This window comes from Clarias gariepinus, chromosome 18 (assembly GCF_024256425.1).
Source record: "Clarias gariepinus isolate MV-2021 ecotype Netherlands chromosome 18, CGAR_prim_01v2, whole genome shotgun sequence".
NCBI lineage: Eukaryota > Metazoa > Chordata > Actinopteri > Siluriformes > Clariidae > Clarias > Clarias gariepinus.
In genome coordinates this window covers 15672858-15695582 of record NC_071117.1, presented here as the reverse complement: position 1 = coordinate 15695582, position 22725 = coordinate 15672858, and the positions used below count along the sequence as shown (strand labels likewise).

The window sequence follows — 22725 nt, the reverse complement described above, 5'->3', positions numbered from 1 at the left end:
TCATTATCGTTGTGTTTATCTGAAAGTAAACTTCTAATTTGTTTATACAAACCTCCTCTGCCACAAAACTCCTCTGCCTAAAGCCTGGTCAAGCATGCTTTTAAAAACAGCTCAAAACAAACATCTGAAAGCCAGCAATGATTGTAGATTTAGGTGCAAGGTTATTAAAACCGGAGATGCCATGGAATAAAGGGTTCAAATAAAAAAATGCAGCACAAGTTTCTTTTTTTTTTTAGATAAAATGATACCATCATGTGTCTGAATTAAAACTGATGTCCTGCATTTTTTTTTTTCTTTTTGTTTTAAAACTAGGCCAGAGGAAAGAAGCGTCAGATTGGCTGGTTCCCGGCTAATTATGTGAAACTCCTAAGCCCAAGTACCAGTAAGACCACGCCCACTGAGCCAACTCCGCCCAAACTGCCCACACCAAATGCAGGTACCATCACCACCCACAACAACCTAACTAACGATGGTTAGGGGTCCAAGCACTGAAAGATTATGGGGTCTTTTAGGATTGTTGTTGTTGTTGTTGTTTTTTTTTTATATACTTTTGCTTATTAAAGGTATATGCATGGAAGTGACTAGAGCCCTATTAATCTTTTTTCTTCGTTCTCTCCTAATTGTTTTTTTTTTTTTCTATGCTAAAACAAATCATGCAGCCAAAACCCTAAAGAGTGTAAACACAAAACTGCTGTATCTTGATCACTAGTCAAAAAAATATTATCATTAATTTGGACCTGTTGTTAGAGCGATGATGCAGTGGTTTAAAGTAGAACAGCTAAAATTACAGCTGTTTTAAAAAATATATATATTAGTAATAATCGAAAAATAAATGCGTGGGCCCCGCAGATTACATTATTTGCTGTATTATTCTGTTAACTTTCTGCGCAAAAACTGCACGCACGTCTTTTTCACTTTGTAACTTTTGAAGTCTTTCTCACATCTAAGTTTAACTGTTATAAAACAAGCAGTTTACGCATCTTGATTTATAACAATCAAACAATTTACACATCAAATGGCTTTATTGGCTCAATTAATTATCTTTCTTTGTTTGGCACTGGTGTATAAATACATTTAAAGGAGTTTTACTCAACTCTTAAAGCGTGGAGACAACTTTTATAGAAACTGCAAAACAATAAAAATAATAAATTGCCATAAATAATTTGAAAAACAGCCACATCTGCAGCATGATATCCTGTATTAGGATAAATCTTTGTAGTTGAACCACAGTTTCTTTGTAAAATGCTCTAATAAGTGAACATTACTTTTGTTTTATCAGAGTAGGTTGTTATTCAGATGTTTGGTGTTTCATTGGATCTGCTTTGTGAATGTGTGTTCAGTATGCCAGGTGATCGGCATGTACGACTACACGGCTCAGAATGATGACGAGTTGCCCTTCGGAAAGGGGCAGATCATCAACGTGCTCAGCAGGGAGGACCCCGACTGGTGGAAAGGCGAATTAAACGGCTCCATCGGCCTTTTCCCTTCCAACTACGTCAAACTGACCACCGACACAGACCCCAGCCAACAATGTGAGTATGAATAAAAGCACTTTTTCTCTTTTCTTTTCTCTTTTTTTCCTTTTCTTTTTTTTTCTCTTTCTTTCTTTCCCTAACTATCGATGGCTTTGTTCTCACAGCAGGGTGAATCGGATTTATTTTAAAATTACACCTGACCAAATTATTTATTCACTTATTTATTAATTTATTTATTTACCCGAACTATAAGCCAATTTGCTTGCATATACATGTTGGTTGTTTGAATAATATAACAGCATGCGCAGGCTAATTAGACTAGATAAAAGTCACCTGGCCAGCTCTGATTATATTCACTTACGTTACTGCAAGTAAAAAAAAAAAAAAAAAGACAAGATCATGGTTTGTCCTGCTTTGATGAAGGTTTTCCACACTTTTGTTGCTACAGTGCCCTCGAAAAAATTATTGGCACCTTTTGATAACCACATGCATATGTTACAGTATAAAATAAAATTAAGCACCGTGTACAATAATATAAATTACATTTTCTTATTGAACAAATACGAACCTTTTTTTTCTAATTACAGATTTTTTTTGTCAAAATCAATGCAGTGTTTTAAAGAAATGCAAAAAACTGGGCCCTTTCTCCAAAGCCATGTTCAGTTTCCCCTGGGGTTGCACACGTCCCTCTGATAAAATTCTTGTCACATCAGTTACAATCAGAGTTTAAAAAAAAAAAAAAGCTGACCCAGCAGTTAGAGATTTTTTTTTTCTTGTGGTTGTCAGGTTTCAAAATCAGCTGTTGAACACTTTCATAACAACAACAAGCAGCTTATAAATGTTGCAACAAGAAGAAAAAAAAATTAAGCACTTCCTGTTGCCAATCTTCTAAACTTCAAAACAACAAGCACCATGTGAACTACATACATTAATGTAGGGTGCCACTAATTTTGTACGCCGTTGTTACTGGAATTGTTGTACACTTTTTTTTTTTTTTTTCTAACATCAAGATGCTCCACATACCAAATCACGGGGGAAAAAATTAAACAAAAAAAAACTCAAATAAAAATATATAGCGAGTCAGACAGCGGAAACCGTTTCTTACACCCATGCTTTGAGATCTGAGCTCTTTGTACAGTATGAACACAGCCTTTTTCTCTCTCTCTGTCTCTCTCTCTCTGTCTCTCTCACTGTCTCTCTCTGTCTTTCTGTCTCTTTCTGTGTCTTTCACACACTAATTCTCTCAATCCTGCCCACTGTAAACACTGACGACTTTTGTGATTTGAGACATTTTCAATTTAAACGGAATAAAAGTAAATCGATTTGATTGACCCGGTTCTACCAGACCTTGTTAATAGTCTAAGATCTCTTTAAGGAAATGTTCGTAGTGTTTAAGGACCTACTCTGAGTTGGTTTAATTTTTTTTTTTTGCTCTGTCTGTGATCATCTTTTAACTGACCACACTAACATAACACTCCCCTCCCTCTTGTCTCTCGCATCTCCTCACTTGCATGTCGTATAGTGTAAAAGTGCAGTCTCTCTGTCTTTCTCTCTCTGTCTCTCTTTGCGTCCTCACACCTGCATGTCATGTCGTGACGTCTCGTAAGACCTCCTTTGTCTTCCCGAGCTTGTACTGTTTGCACATTGTGGGTATCTTTTTCATCCTTTGTTTTGTTTTGGTTTTGGTTTTAAACCCGATTTTTATTAATTTATTGATTTATTTGTTTGTTTGTTTATTTTTTACTCCGTTTTTTTGCTTATGTGCTGTGTTTTCCTCTTTCTAGGACTCTTATGTTGCCCATTTCCCACTCAGCCTTGAAAGTCCTCAAAGCGACCCACTATCCCCTATACACTGCCCAGCGGGATGATGGGAGATGGAACCCCCCCTCACATTGGTCATGTGACTGCCCCTCACAGCTGGCTTTGTGGCCAGAAGAAACGAATCCCGATTTACTGCAGTTGTTAAGCTCAGTATTCAGAAACGTAGACACACGCAAAAGAAAAAAATATATAAATATATATATTGCCAAGTAGCATTCTTTGCATTTAAACAGAATGCTTAACTTAACACTGAATAAATTCATAACTTTGATTATATATATAAATAAATATATATATATATGGACTATAACCATATGTACGGGTGCTGGATAGTGGGTCCTTTTGTGGCTTTCTGTGATCTTATTCTATAACTTCACTAATGCAAGTAAAATCACAACCATTTGCCGTTAGGCTCCTCCCAACGTTTGATATTAAGCTCCACCCTCTCACTAACAGCTCCTTCCAAGCCCTACCTACCTACCTCCCCAAACCCCACCCCATTCCCGAACCCCTCATTGGACCCACAGCACCACAGAAAGACCCACTATTCATGTCCGGTGACCTGGTGAACATTTTACGTATGTGTCATAACTGACCTGTTGTCATATCATACCTGTCATACAAACTCAAGTGGGTTTACGACACCACGTATTTAACTGTTTGTTTGTTTGTTTGTTTTTTTTAAATTAATGGTAAATATGTATTTCTTTCACTCATATGTTTGTGGAAATATTCACTGTTTGATCAAAGTGATTAAAACACAACACTACCTGGGTCCTCGTCATGATAATATGTATGTGTGTGTTATTAATAAAAATAAAAAAAGACCTAGGTGCTGTCAGTGATTATCCATGGGCAGGATGGGACGTCTCCATTCATCCAATCACATGTTTGTCACATGTTTGTCACATGTTCATACTCAAACCTTGGATGAGTAGGGCTTGTTTTTGCGTGGTTGTAGTTGCTCACTGGTTGTGTGTATGAGAGTGAGTGAGTGTTTCATGGGTTTTTTTTTTTTTAGTTCATTTCTTTCGTTCACAGTGTTTGTGTGACAGGGCTGATAGAACGGTGTTACAAACCAAATACTGCACAACTGCCATTTAGGGAGACTGGTACAGCAAATGGTGGTGAATGTCATATTCTCTCTCTCTCTCTCTCCCACTTTTATGTTACATATGTAAAGACTGCAGTCTCCCATAGAGGCTTCAACATGTTAATTTCTTGTATAATTGTTTCGCAGTGTAGATTAAATAGTTTTGTATCTATAATTTCCTCTATGTTTATATACAATTGGTTTGTTTTTGTTTTCTGAAATAATTTTTCTGGTCAAGGTGGAGAGCGTGTGAAGTTGCTTAAACGGCAACATTTTATTTTTATAACAATCGGAAATTGTAATCCGTAGCATTCGAAAAAAGTGCTTTTCCCTATTATGAATTACGAAACTAGCTAGAAATCACGTCACTAAACTCTGAACGAAACAAAATGAACATCGCTGTGAAGCTCGAGACCCCACCCTCATAGAAACAAGTAAACAAATTATGATTATACAATATAAAAAAAGTAACACTTACTTACTAATCACAATGGTAATTAATTAAATATGTTTACAGCTGATAGAGTATAATGATAAGAGCGAGTCTTTGGCGCTTGTAAACCATTGTTGTTGTTTTTCTTCTTGTTAAGAGAGGCATGACATTAATTTATGCTTAAACTTTATTGTACTGGTTGTACCATCAACTATGATTTTGTTGCTTGTTTTATATCACATGACAGTATTGTAATATTTGTGAATGAACTGAAAATGTTATTTCTGTTATCAGCCTAATGGGATGTTGTTTTTATCCCCCCCATACATACACACACACACGCACATCTTGGTGTAAAAGTATTAAAGTGTGCTGCTCACTATGGACTCTTCGGACTGTCCATCATGTCCATAATCTCGATTCAGCTTGAAGCATTGTTTGGTTTGGTTTCATTTGTTTGTTAGTTTTTTTGTTGTTTTTTTTGGTACACTTGTGCGGACTTGGACTCTGGAAGCACAGCAGGCTTCTTGTTCGATTTCACTATCAGTCATACTGTCTATGTACATGAAACCCATTACATTTTGTTGTTTTGTTTTTTTCTGCTTTGGTTTTCGACACTCAAGACAACAAACCCAAACCTGTTGCACATGGTTATTGCAGCATTTTATGAAACAAGTAAATAATAATAATAAAAAAGAAAACGAATGTACAACTGAACATCATATCCGATCCTTAGCTTTAATCAAAGTGGCATGTTATGTTTATAGAAAATAACGTGTAACCATTAAAGAATTCCATGGCAATGGTGCACTTGTCTACTTTCTTTATTCTTCTTTACTTCAACTGTGGTGTTTAATGCGCAACATGTTCCCTGTTGTGTATCTCTATTATAAACACTTTTCACCTGTCTGTCTTTAAACCATATTATAATACATGTATAACATTGCTGTGTTAAGAACGACAATTGATTCAAATCAGAGTAAACGCTAAATATTTGTTCAGTGCTCAGTCCTAACTCACATGTCTTTAGTATAGTACACCAAGGGGATGACGGTAGTGACCTTTACCCTGTCTGCAGGGTGTGCCGACCTCCACCTGCTGGATATGTTGACCCCGATGGAGAGGAAAAGGCAGGGCTACATCCACGAGCTCATCATCACCGAGGAGAACTACGTCAACGACCTGCAGTTAGTCACCGAGGTAAGATCTGAGACGCTTCTGTGCAGAACTGTGACGCTGTTTACGTTGTCCAATGCGGCCTGTGATAACTCAAGTAGACGGGTTTACAGAATATTCTCCAGCACCGATTACTGATTAACAAGAATGAGTTCATAAGATGATGTCATGTTTTCTAAATTACGTCATCCATCATATAGTGTTTACAGGGAACTAATTCAATTCTTTTATCTACTTTAACGAATTATCCTCCTCCTCACCTCATCCAACTCCCCTGATCGTCTCCTAAATTTGGTTGCTTGTCAGTTCCCACTCACCATCCAAGATGCTCCACTGCTACCAACTTCGCGAGAGTGAACCCTATAATGTGCCTTCTTCCAAAACGTGAAGCAGAGAACCACATCTATTGAATAGCAGCCAAATCAGTGTTAAGCACTCAGAGTAAAGCACATCTGTCCACAACCTCATGGACGCCTGGGATTAGCTAGAGTTATGGTCATGTCCACGGGAGCCAGATGAATATCATCTGTTTTTTTTAGCTTGGCCAGTTTTACACCCAACGCTTGTGGCATCATCAGGATTCTACATGCCGTCTCCAGTCTCCCAACAATTAAAAAAACAAACTTTTTTTGGGGGACACTCAGTTAGTGTCCTAACACTGTTTAGGTCTGCACAACTTTATCATTCAGAAGTAACATTAACCATATTCAAAATACGCTACTGCTAGAATGTTTGGGATGACTTTCCAACTCTATGGTCGTCCCTGATTTTTATTTCTTTGTACTTTGTAAAACATTGCTAAAGGCGTCCAAAGCATACAATAATCTCCATTGAACAGTTGATGTTGAGATGTATCTGCTACTCATGATCTGTAAAGCCTTCATAACGACTCTAATCTGTTAATTGGTGATTTCTGAGCCCTAAGGTGATTTCTCTAAATGAACTTCTCTGCAGCAGAGGTAAGTTTTGGTCTTGCTTTCCTGGGATGAGATCCAGTTTCATCATGGTGCTTGAAAGGTTTTGCTAATGCATTTGACAATACTGTTCTTGCACGAACCATTTCAGAACAGCTGAACTTTGTGTCTTAATATAAGGACTGACTGTTGTTGTTATTCTTATATAATCACCTAATTCCATAAGTGTTATTTCATACCTTTGAAATCTGCAGTATTGTTGTAGAAAATTAATCCCCCCCAAAAAAAACTATTACATTTGCAAGTGATCCCAAACTTTTGAGCGGTCGTGTATGTTTAAAATGCCATTTTTATGATGTCACAGTGTGCTTTCCAGCCAACAAGCCATCAGCTTTACATTAAATCTTAGCGTGGGTGTACTCTGTAAGGCATCGATGCCTTATTTTTATTTTTCATTCTTTTTTTTTTTCTTCTTTGCCCTTTTTATTTTTTTCCCTCTTCTTACTTCTCGCACATTCCACATTTTCTCTCTTATAAGTTGCTTTTTATCATGTTGGATTTTTTTCTCACTCCAGTTCTCTCTCATAATCATTCTCTGTTTGATTTTATTATTCTCTTTTTTTTTTTACTTTCCACTTTATTTTTATCTTTTATATTTAACTTTTTTTTTTTTTACTTCCCACCCTTCATCCCTTATTTTCTTTATTAACTTTTGTTTTTCTTTCTTTACTTGGTTCTTCCCTTCACTTGTTTCCTGTTCCTTTCTTTCTTTTTCTCTTCGTCTTCTTTACTTTCTTCCTCAACATTCTTAATCCTAATCCCATGTACCCTACCCTTATGTATCCAATTCTTTCCCTTCTGGCCTTTCTTACTTATTTCACAAATTCCCTGGCACTTTTTCTTTTTTAAACCCTTCCTATTTTCTATTTTTCTAAAAATTGCAAATGTACTCATGACTTGTTAGTCAAATCCTGAGCTAAAAGTTCCTCGCCTGTTTTTTCCACAGACGTTCCAGAAGCCTCTGCTGGAGTCCGAGTTGCTAACTGAGAAGGAGGTGGCTATGATCTTTGTTAACTGGAAGGAGCTCATCATGTGCAACATCAAATTGCTTAAGTATGATCTCTGCTGCTTCATTCTTAAACTAAAGAACCTTTCATGTTAAATCCACCGTGATTGACGAGGTCAAGTTATTCACGTATTTTCCTTGCAGATTTATCTATATAGAAATTATTTGCTCACTCTTAACAGAGTGTGAAGTTTAAACCAGTTGATGTTTCGCATGAATTAAATCCTGTACCTTTTGAAAAGCTTTTGTTTCAAGTCAATCTCACTCACGCTGAGGGACTCTCATCTGAATCTGTCTCCTGTCCTGCAGGGCGTTGCGGGTAAGAAAGAAAATGTCAGGCGAGCACATGCCTGTGAAGATGATCGGTGACATACTGACGGCACAACTGCCCCACATGCAGCCCTATATCCGCTTCTGCAGCTGCCAGCTCAACGGCGCTACCCTCATCCAGCAGAAGACAGACGAGGTGCCCGACTTCAAGGACTTTGTCAAGGTAACAGCAAACCTGGCTAACAGGCTGGCTTAATCATTTGCATTCCTGTGTAGTCAAATTGTTCGATGGTACAAAGTTTATTTTTCCCACCTGAGATTAAAAACCCCCAAATGTTGGCGTTTGTGTGTTCCAGAGGTTAGCCATGGATCCTCGCTGTAAAGGAATGCCTTTGTCTAGTTTCCTGCTGAAACCTATGCAGAGAGTCACTCGCTATCCTCTTATCATTAAAAATGTAAGTAAACACACGCACGCTGGGAGCCAATGAACTTAACAATCTGCCGGCTATTGTTCTCTCATGATTGTGCCGCATTCTCAGCAGCTGATTCACTCACAAAAATATCGCTTTTCAAAATGTGCCATTCATTTGAATATAAAAACATGCTTCTTCTCTATAAAACCACCATCTTTATCTTCTTTAAGTGACACTGTTTCCTGAAATTTGTTCTCTTTTCTTTACTTTTCACATAAGGTTGTTGTCGTCGCTCCTTTATTGTACTTTTTTTTCTAATTCTTGTTTAGTTATTTCCCTGAAAATAAAGTCTTCACCTACAGTGCACCTCCTCACTAACGTTCATGATTCCTCGTCCGGATTAGATTCTCGAGAACACCCCGGAAAGCCACCCGGACCACAGCCACCTGAGGCAGGCTCTGGAGAAGGCCGAGGAACTCTGCTCGCAGGTCAACGAAGGCGTGCGCGAGAAGGAGAACTCAGACCGCCTGGAGTGGATACAAGCGCACGTGCAGTGTGAGGGTCTGTCTGAGGTAGAAAGGCAGTCGCAGCTCTTCTCACTTCTCTCACAGATGTCAAAACCTATACCGTGTATAAGTATTATTATAGTATAAGTATCGACGGATATCTGATACGAATGTAACTTTTATGATAATTGTTACATTTTAAATGAACTTTTCTTTGGGTTTCCACATTCAACATTTTTAAATATAAAATCAAAACGTCATTTTGGAATGCTGACTGCACAGAGAAGAGACTTCACGAAGAAATTATATAAACCAGATACTCCAACCATTGAGGATTGGTATGAAATTATCCATAAAATCTTTGTATTGAAAAAAAGAAATTCTCAATTTCAAGAAATTTGGGAGAAATGGAAACAGTAACGCGCGTGGATTTACATTATAGGTTTTTACTTATTATTTTAACTTTATTTATTATTATTTTAACTTTGTAATAATTTACTTTATAAACAAAGGCACCCCAGTTTTTTTATTATTATTATTATTTTTTTTTTTTTTTTTTATTACAGTTACTTGTTTAATAATAGATATACAGCTCTGGAAAAAATAAGAGACCACTGCAATTTACTCTAGAAAATTTCTGGAACATCATCAAGAGGAAGATGAATGGTCACCAACCATTAAGCAAAGCTGAGCTGTTTTTTTTTTTGCAGAAAGAGTGCTATAAAGTTACCCAACCGCAATGTGAAAAGAGCCTGGCAAAACGCATGAAAGCTATAACTAAAAATCGGGGTTATTATTCCACCGAATACTGATTGATTTCTTAATGTTATTTAGCCAAAGCATTATTTGTATTGTAAGCATGTATTTATACTGCATGATCTTGGGTTATTTTGACGTGTTGTGATGTTATTTTCTTTAAATATACACTCTAAATACCAATGGCTACATTATGAATTTAGCAGAATTATTGTTAGCTGTTCACAAAAAATGAATTGAAACTGTTCATCTCACCAATATACATAAACTAATTATGCTGCAGTGGTCTACTGTATCTTTGGGGGGAAAAAAGAGACCACTGCAACATTAAGAAAAGAGAAGTTTTCCAAAAATAAAATGTTTACTGCACTGATATTTTTTTAATATGACCCTTTATACGACTTTAAATTATGGTACTTGTCTGTTTCAGCAACTGGTGTTCAACTCGGTGACCAACTGCCTGGGCCCTCGCAAGTTCCTGCACAGCGGGAAGCTCTACAAGGCCAAGAGCAACAAAGAGCTCTTTGGCTTCCTCTTCAACGACTTCCTGCTCCTGACGCAGATCACCCGGCCGCTGGGCTCCTCGGCTTCCGACAAAGTGTTCAGTGCCAAGTCTCACCTCCAGTATCGCATGTATAAAACGGTGCGGTTTGGGATCTTGCCAGTGCTATGTACCTAAAACCCAAGAGAAAACGATTGACTTAACTATTGGTTGTTTTGTTTTTCCCCCCTTACAGCCCATCTTCCTGAATGAGGTTTTGGTGAAGCTCCCTACTGATCCCTCTGGAGACGAGCCCATCTTTCACATATCTCACATAGACAGAGTGTACACCATACGAGCAGAGAGCATCAATGAGAGGTTCACACACACAACCTTATACATGCAATCACACACTGCATCTTTAATTACCTCAGTCTGCTCTGTATTATTATTAACCTGGCTGAGTTCAAGATGAAGCACAGAAATGAAACAAATTCTGCCAAACTCTTTGCTCTGGCTGGTTATGTTTTTAGTGTTGGGGCATCACTAATAGAGCCGTGAAACATGTAGTGGATAGCACCATGCTGACGGGTTGAGATCTGATCTTGTATTGTTCTTGTCAGGACCGCATGGGTGCAGAAGATCAAAGCTGCGTCTGAGCTCTTTATTGAGACGGAGAAGAAGAAAAGGGAGAAGGCTTATCTGGGTGAGTTGTGTGTTTATTCTAGTGCAAAGAAAGCAATAGTGCAGAGCCATGCGCCTTATTATATAATATATACTGGTTATAATGTACAGGTGCTGGAACGAACAAAGTGAAAATTTATTATACATATATCATATGATCTCCTAAACTACTTGGAGAAGACTTTGAGACAGGTTTGTGCCTTCACATGCGTATGAACTCGAGTAACATCCAATTCTTAATCCATAGGGGTTATGATGATGTTGGTCCACCTTTTGCACCTATAACAGCTTCAACTCTCCTGGGAAGGCTCTCCACAAGGTTTAGGAGTGTAGTTACGGGGCCTACATCATAATAAACCCTATGGATTAAGTTCATATGCATGGGAAGGCAGGCGAGCGAATACTTTTTGAAAATATAGTGTATTTACCAGAAAGGAAGATGGATAGAGTTTCATTGCATCAGATGTTGAACTGATATTAGGCTTCACATAGACACGTTAAATCTAATGTCAGTATATGGTTCATTTAGTCATTTATATCTGTTTTAATCCTGTGTGTGTGTGTGTGTGTGTAGTGCGGTCTCAGAGAGCTACAGGCATCGGCAGGCTGATGGTCAACATTGTAGAAGGAATTGAGTTGAAACCCTGTCGATCCCATGGTAGGAATCTCTCTCCCTCTCTCCTTCTCTGTTTGTGTCAGCTTGTGTGTGCACTACCGCTCAAATGTTTGGGATCACTTGCAAATTTCTTTGTTTTTGTTTAGCGATTTATTTTCTACATTCTACAACAATACTGGGGATTTCAAAACTATAAAATAACACATATGGAATTATGTAATTACATACCAACAACAAAAACAACAGTTGGTTATTATTTTAAGACACAGAGGTCAGCCTTTCTGTAATAGTTCTTGCAAGAACAGTATTGTCAAGTGCATTTGCAAAATCCGTCAAGCACCATAATGAAACTGGCTCTCATGAAGGCCATCCCAGGAGGGCGGGACCAAAACCTACCTCTGCCGCAGACGAAAAGTTCATTTAGAGTTATCAGCCTGAAAAATGACCAATTAACAGCCCCTCAGATTAGAGGCGTTATAAAGTCTTTAAAGAGCAGAAGTAGCAGAAACATCTCACTATCAACTGTTCAAAGGAGATTAATGCATTTTTTGGACGCCTACAGCATTCCTTTACAATGTAGAAAGAAATAAAAATCAGGAACGATCAAGGAGTTTTGAAACTTTTGAACGGTAGTGTATATTAACAAACATTCAAAGATATTTAGACTTAAAATCTTATTTTGAATGATCAATCATATTTTCCAAAACATGGTTGTATTCATGGGAATGTAATTGAGCATAACTTTGTGTGTGTGCGCGCGTGTGTGTATTTAATGGTTTTGCTCTGTCTCTGTGTGTGTGTGTGTGTGTGTGTGTGTGTGTGTGTGTGTGTGTGTGTGTGTGTGTGTAGGTAAGAGTAATCCATACTGTGAGGTGACGATGGGCTCTCAGTGTCACATCACTAAGACGGTGCAGGACACACTAAACCCCAAGTGGAACGCTAACTGCCAGTTTTTTATTAAAGACCTGGAACAGGATGTCCTGTGTGTAACTGTGTTCGAGAGGGATCAGTTCTCACCTGATGGTGAGTCACACAAACACCATCTTACATTTCTTAGGTCTGGTCCAAACATTCGTGAGCGTTTTTAAAACCTTTTTTTCCTAAATGTCTCGAATGTCTGTTCATCTGTTCATGCCAACCCAACAGGTAGAGATGTAACCGTAACCATAAAACCATGTCACCCAAACAAAAGCCTGAAAAAAGTATTTCTCACATCCAACACTAGAGACATGGCACATGCAGTATACAATGATATAAGCCAAAAACGTCCAAAGTGAAAACTGCATTTTTAAATATCTTTACCCTTGAAGAAGTTTTCCATAGAGCCTGTTTATGGAGATTATAAGAGTTTGCATGTATGCATGGAAAAAAAAAAGAAAAAAAAAGAAAAGGGTTTTAAATCCAGCTTTAAATATTGTTCACACACATGAAAGTCAGGCCGAATACCCACAGCTTTTTATTTACTGTCTGTACTTGCTATAAGTTTTTTTTCGAATTAACATTTATAACATTTTCCATGCACAAAGGAACAAGTCAGTTGATCACATTGGAAAACTAATATACAACAAGTTAGTTCCGACCGAGCGATCTGATTGGACGAGTGATGATAATGGGTACCAACAGCACTAGGACGTTTAACTATATCTATCAGCCTGTATCACAGGCGTTCTAACAATCAGTAATCACACTAACTGTCAGCTTGCCAGCATGGATGAGCAGCTGCCTGGCAAAACCCACACTTAATACCAGTTCCAGAAGTCATTCCAAACATCCTACGGACAAGAACAACTTTTAAAACAAGGGTGAATCCCAAATCCCCTGATCAAGGACACTTCTTGGTGCACTAGCTCTCCATTTTACTTTATTTGGGTTTAACCCAGGAACTCCAGAATTTAGCTGATATTCTAAAGTGGAAATATAAAGTATATGTCATAAATTTTTCCAGACTGGTCACCAGCTACATGGTTTATTCTCCTCACCTTTTGGCTAAATTATACAAGGAAATATTTAAAACTAATTTAAATCCTGTTAATTATACTAACTGTTGGTCGCCAGCTCCCCCAGTGGTGGTTATTTAGTTCCATTAGTTGAGGACGGATACGTATTGGCGGATACATAACTGGTTAAATAAACCAACAAATAATAATCTGTTGAAAATAGATGCATCATGCGCCCTCGTCACAGCCTTGCTGATAATCAGTACAACAGCATTCTCTCCCTCATTTGATGTTGCTTAATAAAGCATGGATTTCTACATTTGAATGTCACGTTATTAAAAATAGTAAACATTATTATTACAGAACTGATGTACACAATATCAGTTTTACTCCTGATACTAAAACCCATTAAATATATATATTTTTTTAATCTAACCTCAACTTCAACTTTTATCCAAATATAATAAAATCAATAACGAATCAAACAGTTATATATCCCAAGTATGTACATATTCCTAATATGTAAACTTTTCCACCTACAAAAGTTGAATGGGGGAGTTTGTAAAAACAATTTTCACAACAAGCAGAGCATATTCATCTTTCTTTGCACGGGGAGCTCTAAGCCATGACCTCAACCCCAACACTTTTGAGCTGAAGTGGAAACCAGACCGCACCGTACACTGCAAGTGCCTGAACTTACTAGTGCTTTTGTAGCTAAATCCTTCGGCACTCAGAATAGTCATTATAACAGCAGTAAAGTACGATTTCAAGGCATCTTCTCATTTAGAGTGTAGAATCACAATAAATAACAAAACCATTTAAAAAGTATATATTTTTTTATTCTAATGCCAGTCTTTTCTTCAATTAAATAAAACATTAAGTTTTGGTTTAATTCCAGTACTGTGTATCTGATTAATGTCTAATTATTATTATATTTTATATATATATATATATATATATATATATATATAAACATTATTAAAATGTGCATATGCTTTAATTCTCTTTGTCCTTTATTCCTCTCTGCGTGTACAGACTTCCTGGGCAGGACAGAGATTCGGCTGGCGGACATTAAAAAGGATCAGGGTTCGAAAGGTCCGATCACTAAAAGGCTTCTCCTACACGAGGTCCCAACCGGAGAGATCGTGGTCAGACTTGACCTGCAGCTATTCGACGAACCCTGACCCTCGTGAACTTTGACCTCCTCCACCTTAGATTTCATACTTCCTCCCGTACTGTGTTACCAGCCTAACGTGACAATCCCACACCTCGTCCACGTGTGTGTGTGTGTGTGTTAGAGAGAGGGGAGGTACAAGAGGATAGATATCAGTTTCTGAGTATGCTGTAACAGTCTTAAGTCATCTTTCACTTTTTGGGGGGGGGGGTTTCTCTCATTTTTTATCGATTATAGATGTGTATTAAAGGGATGCTTAAAGCGTGTCTCTAAATATAACTTCTATCCAGTGTGGGTTGGGTACTCGCAAGATTACACAAGGCAGAAGGTCTGGTGTGATTTTCTGTAGTGAAAATTCTAAGCTCACTGAGAATGGAAGTAAAAGGCCAGCTGTTGATTTAAAATTTTACAACTGTAGTCATTATAGTCGAAATAAAGGTTTTTAAGATAAAATTTAATTTTTGACGAGAAAACGATGCAAAACAAAACCTGTTTAAACTTTTTTTGGGGGGAGGGGAGTTTGTAAAAACAATTTTCACAACGAGCAGAGCATATTCATCTTCTTGTGCACGGGGAGCTCTAAGCCATAACCTCAACCCCAACAATTTTGAGCTGAAGTGGAAAACAGACCGCACCGCACACTGCAAGTGCCTGAACTTACTAGTGCTCTTGTAGCTAAATCCTTCGGCACTCAGAATAGTCATTATAACAGCAGTAAAGTACGATTTCAATGCATCTTCTTATTTAGAGTGTAGAATCACAATAAATAACAAAACCATTAAGATTACACGCACACTGTCCTTATCTCTCGCGAGTGGAGGCTAATTATGAACTGGAGTGACAATTTAATTTCTACCATTTTTTTTTTTTTACTGGTTTCCCTAATCACAGTATAAAGGTTCATACTGGGAGCACTATAACAAAATGCAGATAGTGTTCCCGTGTCACATTCCACATGTCTATTACTTAAAACTTTTCATTCCGCTGCACAGCACTAATTAAGACTTAAGACTTTATAAAATGTGTCTTTCACATTAACCTTAATTGTCCCAACACCTGCCCTTGTACTTCCATAATTAAACTTCCAAGTGAGATTTTTTTTGGTTTTGTTTTTCTCACTATAGTGAAAGATTTTAAAATTCTAATCCGTGACACAGACTACAGATTTGTTGGATAGATATTATGTTGTTTTGGATTCTGGATTACGCATTGAATTAAACGTTGAATTTATAGAGTAATGAAGGTTTTTAGGAATAAACATTTGCCTAAAACGAACTGCAGTCTCAACTATAAGAGCTCACAAAACAAGAATTATATCGTCAAAGCTCTGTTTTGCTATTTGTTCTTGAGCAAATATTGCAGTCGAGTGCTTTTATTTTGTAGCCGGCACTCCCAGTTCCGACTGAGAATTTATTTTAGAGCGAATGAATCTATTGGATGCAAGTTCAAGTCCAGAATGAAAAATAAATAAATATCACGAAGTCTAAAGTTCAAGGGAAGGTTTAAAATTGCTTTGAGTTCTAGAATAATAAAGAGGGAGAGATGTTCTGGAATTAATTCCATATCACTGAGATCACGCAAAAGAATGAAGCACTGCGTCTCCTGTTAAAGGCACGAAAAACGAAGGTGTATAATGTGTTTTTGTTTATTATTTATATAAAACTTTGAAACGTTTCACTCCAGAATTTTGCTGTATTTTATTTTATTTTTGTCCGCAAGAAAGATTCCACGAACACTCCAGGCTTATTTTCCAATATATTTATATTGTGCTGTTTTTTCTTTATTCATATTCCAAAAAATGTGTCACATAATCAGCAGGCTGGTTTTGGGGAGAAAAAAAACACAATCATGCTCTGAAGTAATCATCGATATTGATCTGTACGTGTATTTTAATTCCATGATGCTTCTTTTTGGGGTGGAGGTTTCTCAAGGGTTCTCTGGTTCTTCTTTTGGTTAATGACCTAGACCTTCAAATTCTGAAGGTTAAGTGTGAGGGTGAAGTGTAAAGGCTGGTGAATATTTGATTAACAAAGTGACCAAGTCTTGATTACTGAAGTTAATTCCTTTACCAAGTTTAAACTTTTTTTTTCTTTCCTTTTTTAACGTATTGTAGAAATACCACTGGAATTTAATCCTTAGAGCTACTATTATTGCTTAATGCAAAATTATGTTTCTCCTCTAATCTAATAGTGTCAAATACTTCTGAAATGCTGTAAATCCAGAGCCAATGATAAGTACAGAATTGTTTTTGTCTTACCGTCTCTTTTTATGGGTTTAATTTTACTACACAAAGTAAGCTATTTAACACTGAGTACTATTTATGATCAATTTTTTATTACTAATGTGTTTACTTTGTTTTTGTAGATGTTCCTTTTACTGTCCAGTCCTTCCTTTAAACGAGTTCTCCTTAGAGCGTAGCAGTTAGATGGTAGAGGGTAACACTGTAATTGGATTATATTTGTAAAGATGAGAAATATCAGGTTGCATTTTTTTTTTTTTTTTTTGGTGTTTTGTTTGTTTGTTTTTTGAGCTGTAAATGGAATATAGTGGGACAGAGCAGAAGTATAGGGAATAGGGGAAGTTTTATTACATAGAAGTGATGTGTATAAATGGTTTATTTTCAAGAGATCAGGACAGGATTAATTTTTTTCCCACATTGTGTTTTCGTTAAGGGGTAAAAAAAAAAAAAAAAAGCACTGATTTTTCAAAATATATTTCTACATTTCATTTTCATTTCATTTTAGATACGTACATGGGGTGAAAATGGTAGCATTACTAAGCTGAAAAGAGTGTGTGTGAAGAGTGTGTGCGCGCACGATTGGGGTGAATATTTTGTTTAGAGGACATTGAAGGGTTACCTCTTTCTCCTTCTCATCTCTCTCTCTCTCTCTCTCTCTCTCTCTTTCTCCCCCTCTGTACATTATGATCCTGTAGGCTCTTCCCCTGTATTTTTTACCGAGTCCCAATGAGTCGACGGTACTGTACGTGTTTGTGTTTAAATCTTTGAAAGAAGTATACAGTAATATATTACGACTTGAAAAATAATTATGTTGATGACAGCCTATTGTTATCAATGTAGACGCAGTGTATTGTCTTAAACGTTGCAATTAAAGCTCAGTTGGACCAATAAATAATGACTGTGCTGTGTTTCATCTTAAACTTATTATCCTATTGTTTGTGTGCGGTTTAAGGAAGAGAAGAAGATTGGACGCTGTTATAAAAGCTGTTTTACATTGTGTGAGGAGTGAAGGTTTTCTTACAGGTATTTAAAAAGAAATAGAAAAAAAGAAACTAACTACCATTTATGTAAATTTTTTGCTGTTATTGTGTTAACTATTATTTTCACTGGGGATAATGAAGCTTTTGTTTTTGCCCATGGTGGTGCTTTGCTCTGCTACACTGATGTCGTTATACACGCGTTTCACTAGTGCGTGGATACCATCAAGGTAGAAAGTTTTCTCAGTGAGCCATGATCGGACTGGCCACCCAGGAACTCCTTTAATGGCCCAAAAATGTGGAAAATGCTTGGAGTGAGGTTAGGACGGTATAGGTGATGTTGCAATAACTTCCAGTTCCTTTAATGTGCAAGTAATGTTCATGAATAATTGTATGTACAGTTCTATCACAAAAGGACACGTCTCTTCCTCCAGATGGTGACAAGTTATCCGTCGATCTTCATAGATCAGGCATTCTAATGAGTGAGAACTGTATAACAAAATAAATTAAAGGAACTTGTTTTGTTAATGTTCTACAATAATGTTATAATTACACCATTACCATTACATAGTTTAAATTATTATATGTAATACTTCAATAAATACAAATGGTACATTTTTGGACATCAACACTGTCTAGGACTGATTTGTTTATTTATTTTTTGTCTGATGCTGTATTTTCATTATTCTTGCCAGGAGTTTGCAGTTGTGTGATGCTCAGACATGACAGGTGGACCTTGCCATGCCAGGTGGGAGTTATTATATGTAGAATGTACACCGATCAGCCATAACATTGTGTAGGTCCCCTTTGTGCTTCTAAACCATGCTCAGACTGAGATCTGGTGAATGTGGCGGCCAGGTAAACACCTTGCCCCCCTTGTCATGTGCTTTAAACCATTCCTGAACAATTATTGCGCTGTGGCGGGGTGTACTAATCTGCATGCATTTGTACTGTAAGAGAAAACCCACCAAGCACTGGGACAACATGCAAACTCCACGCCTGTGTTGGGTGTAACGAGTAATCTAACGCATTTGGTCCACCATTTAAGTACTCAGTTATTTAGTTATATGTAATCCGTTATTCAGACAATTTATGTAATCCGTGAACCAGACAGCAGCCAATCCCAATCCGTTAGTGTGTGTGTGTGTGTGTGTGTGTGTGTGTGTGTGTGTGTGTGTGTGAAAGTCGTCCTACAAGCCCCGCCCCCCTCTGTTATTCCTGCTGTTATACCCCCATCTCACCCATGCGGTTTGACTATGAGAGGACCGATGCGCGGAAAGATGGTAACCTAATCATAGCGCCAAAACTCGCGGTGAATCATGATGAGCCGTACTTATAGCCACTGCGCAAAACTGCGTAGGTGACATAGACATATTAGTAGTTAAGAGATTATGGGCCAAACTTCGCTGAGTGATTTATGGTGGAATAATTATAAAGGTCTTGATGTAAACAACATGCATGAGGAATCACAAAAGAGTTTTTATTTTCTGCAATGGAAAAATACTTGAACTAGTTACTTTTATCAGAAAATAATGCTGGAATGTAACTGATTACTTTCTAAAGACAGTAATTTTGTAATGTAATTAGTTACTTTAGTTACTAGTTACAGACCTGAGGCGGGACTCGAACCCTCGATCCTGGAGGTCACAATGCTAAACACTAAGCTGCCAGTACCAATACTATTTAGGTTAAAGGCCTAAAGGTATAACCCTGATGATATTAGGATGTGATCGATGACCTGTTGTAGAACGCCAGTCTGACAGCCTCAGAAAAAAAAAAATTCAATTGTGTGATTGAAACCTATTTTAGTCCCCTTACATAGAGAAGGGGTTGAATTCGTACAGAAATCTCACCCCACACTTTCTGTAAGAAAAAAAAGAAAAGAGAACTTGTGGGCAGTGAACTGTGTATGACTAACTTGCCTTTTAAAATATTCACCTCTCTGTATATAAAGTTCAGTGGGTATTTTAGGAAGAATGCCAGACATAGCAACTCTTATTACCAAGTCTGTTAATGACGTAGATTACTTAGAGGAGAATACCTTATTATCATTGGTCTGGGCAGCACAGTGCTTAGCACTGTGGCCTCACACCTCCAGAGTCAAGAGATTGATTTCTGCCTTGTGTCTATGTTCTCTCTGTGATTGATGGGTTTTCTCTGGGTACTCTGGTTTCCTCCCACAGTCCAAAGACATGCAGATGTTGGTTAGCTGGTGGTTTCAAATTACCTGTTTTGTGTGTGTGTTTGTGCGTGTGTGTGTGTGTGTGCCCTGCCATGGATTGGCACCCTGTCCAGGCAACTTACCCAAAGTCTCCTGTAATAGGCTCCAGACCCCCTAGGACAATTACGCAGTATTGAAGCTCAGAACAATAACGGGTCTAGGCAATCTGCAAAGGGCCAGTATGGCTAAAGAGAGTCGACCTTTAGTCACTGAGAAAGTTGCTTTAAAACCAGCCACACAGGCTGCAGCAAATTCCATGGCCATGTCTCGTCCTATACAAACAAACCTGTGATGAAAGCAGAACCGAAACTTTCAAACTGTCTACCGAATGACTTGTTTGTTCCAATACAGAAGCTATTCCTAGATAAGATCTGAGAATTATCCACCAGGAGCCTGTAATGTGCACAGCTATATTTGCATGAACTAAAACAACACACCTGCCCTTTTCAGGCTCATTCATATCAACCTCATGCTAAATAGTCCACCTGAATGTTGATGAGTCAGCATATCTGTTCTTTAATTTCTTCTTTTTCTTTTTAAACTTTTTAAAACAGCCAATTCCTTTGCCATGTGCCTCAGGGCCTGTGATGGGCTGCTTGATGTCGGTCCAGAATGCAAGAAAACTTTTTCAAAGAATTAACTAACCTTCGAAGACTTTATGGTAATGCAGATCTCTCTTCATTTCCAGAATGTAAATTCTAGGGTGGTTGGGAAAGATTTTTCTTGATCATGGTGTATCCTTGTAGATCATATATCGTCCTGTCTATGTGTGTATTTGTGTGTGTTCAGCTCTGGAAAAAAAAAAGAAACCAATGTAAAACAATCAGTTTCTTATGTTTGGTGAGATGAACAGTTTTGTTTCATTTTTTGTGAACTGCTGACAATATTTCTTCTTGATTCAAAACACTATTGTTATTTAAATTGTACATTTAAAGGAAATGACATCACCACAACACATCAAAATAACCCAAGATCATGCAGAATTTGCAGAGCTATAATAACTCAAATTAAAAATAATTATACATATATATTATTATACTGTATATATAAATTATGCTATTTTAAATATAATTATCAAATTATGTTAATGCTTTGGCTAAATAACATCAAGAAATCAAAAATTGAGTATTTGGAATAACCTTAATTTGCAGTTCCAGCTTTCATGTGTTTTGGCGTGCTCTCCACCAGTTTTTCACATTGCTGTTGGGTAACTTTATACCACTCTTCTAGCAAAAAAGCAAACAGCTCTTTGCTTAATGGTTCGTGACTATCCATCTTCCTCTTGATGATGTTCCAGAAGTTTTCTGGAGTAAATTGCAGTGGTCTCTTATTTATTTCCAAAGCTGTATGTACTGTGTTTATGTATGTGTATGCATAAATCAATCTATCTTTCTGTCTAATTTTAATTAATTAATTAATTGATTGATTGATTGATTGATTGATTGATTAATGTATGTATTTATTTACTTTTGCATATTTCTCACACTTAAAAATATACAAATCATAATATTACACAAAGAGAACTCGAGTTAATAAAAAATGCAGTTTTTAAATGATGATTTCATTTATTAAGGTAAAAGAAATATCCAAACCTAACTGCCGCCCTGCTAAATCAGGAATGAGCTGTGATTTTGGGAAAGCAGAGTTTATTTCCCCTCGCCAAACCCAGGCCTATATATACTGCCAGAGCTGTAGAATCAAGAAATCACTTAAATAGAACCTGTCTGACAAAGTGAAGCTCGCTAAAAGATCTCACATAATGCCACAATCTAAAGACATTCAAGAACAGATGAGAAACAAAGTAATTGAAAGGAGGTCTGGAAAGGGTTACCAAGCCATTACTAAGGTTTTGGGACTCCGGAGAACCATGGTGAGAGCCATGTTTTTCCACAAACAGAGAAAACTTCCCAGAAAGATTACTCCAATGACTCCAAGAACACAACAATGACTTATTGAGGAGCTCATAAAAGAGCCCCTATAAAGAACAACATCTAAAAAAACTGCAGGCCTCACTTGAATCAACAGGGTTCATGATTCAACAATAAGAAAAAGACTGGGCAAAAATGCCATCTATGAGAGTGTTCCAAAGCAAAAGCCACTGCTGACCAAAAAGAACACAAAAGCTTGACTCATGTTTGCCACAACAGTCGAACATGGTGGGAACCATGAATTCTTTGCTCTACGAGAAAATCCTGAAGAAAAATGTCCGACCATCAGTCCTTGACCTCAAGCTCAAGCACACGTTGGTTTTGCAGCAGGACAATGATCAGAAACACACAGTGGCCTAGTCCAAGTCCGGACGTAAATCTGTTCGAGATCCTTAAACAGGCTGTTCATGCTCAAAAACCGTTTAATGTGGCGCCAAATAGAACACTTTTTAAAGAAGAGTGGGACAATTACTTTTTCATATAAGGGCAGGTAGGTTTGATCAGATTTTTATTTACTTTAAAACATGAAAGCATCTTTTAAAAAC

The 22725-nt window shown here is 37.4% G+C and overlaps 1 protein-coding gene across 2 annotated transcripts in view; it reads left to right on the top strand.

The window, feature by feature from the left end:
• The window catches only part of itsn1 (intersectin 1 (SH3 domain protein)), a 63023-nt gene extending 44554 nt beyond the window's left edge, over positions 1 to 18469 (top strand). For both annotated transcript variants that reach the window (XM_053477082.1, XM_053477081.1), the window contains exons 27-39: positions 313 to 436; positions 1341 to 1532; positions 5901 to 6022; positions 7919 to 8025; positions 8288 to 8471; positions 8605 to 8703; positions 9066 to 9233; positions 10354 to 10566; positions 10661 to 10782; positions 11028 to 11110; positions 11663 to 11746; positions 12554 to 12727; positions 14677 to 18469. In XM_053477082.1, coding sequence (XP_053333057.1) covers positions 313 to 436; positions 1341 to 1532; positions 5901 to 6022; positions 7919 to 8025; positions 8288 to 8471; positions 8605 to 8703; positions 9066 to 9233; positions 10354 to 10566; positions 10661 to 10782; positions 11028 to 11110; positions 11663 to 11746; positions 12554 to 12727; positions 14677 to 14825 — 1821 coding nt within the window. In that variant the 3' untranslated portion in view covers positions 14826 to 18469. The remainder of the gene's footprint in view (positions 1 to 312; positions 437 to 1340; positions 1533 to 5900; positions 6023 to 7918; positions 8026 to 8287; positions 8472 to 8604; positions 8704 to 9065; positions 9234 to 10353; positions 10567 to 10660; positions 10783 to 11027; positions 11111 to 11662; positions 11747 to 12553; positions 12728 to 14676) is intronic.
• Positions 18470 to 22725: the final 4256 nt, after the last annotated feature.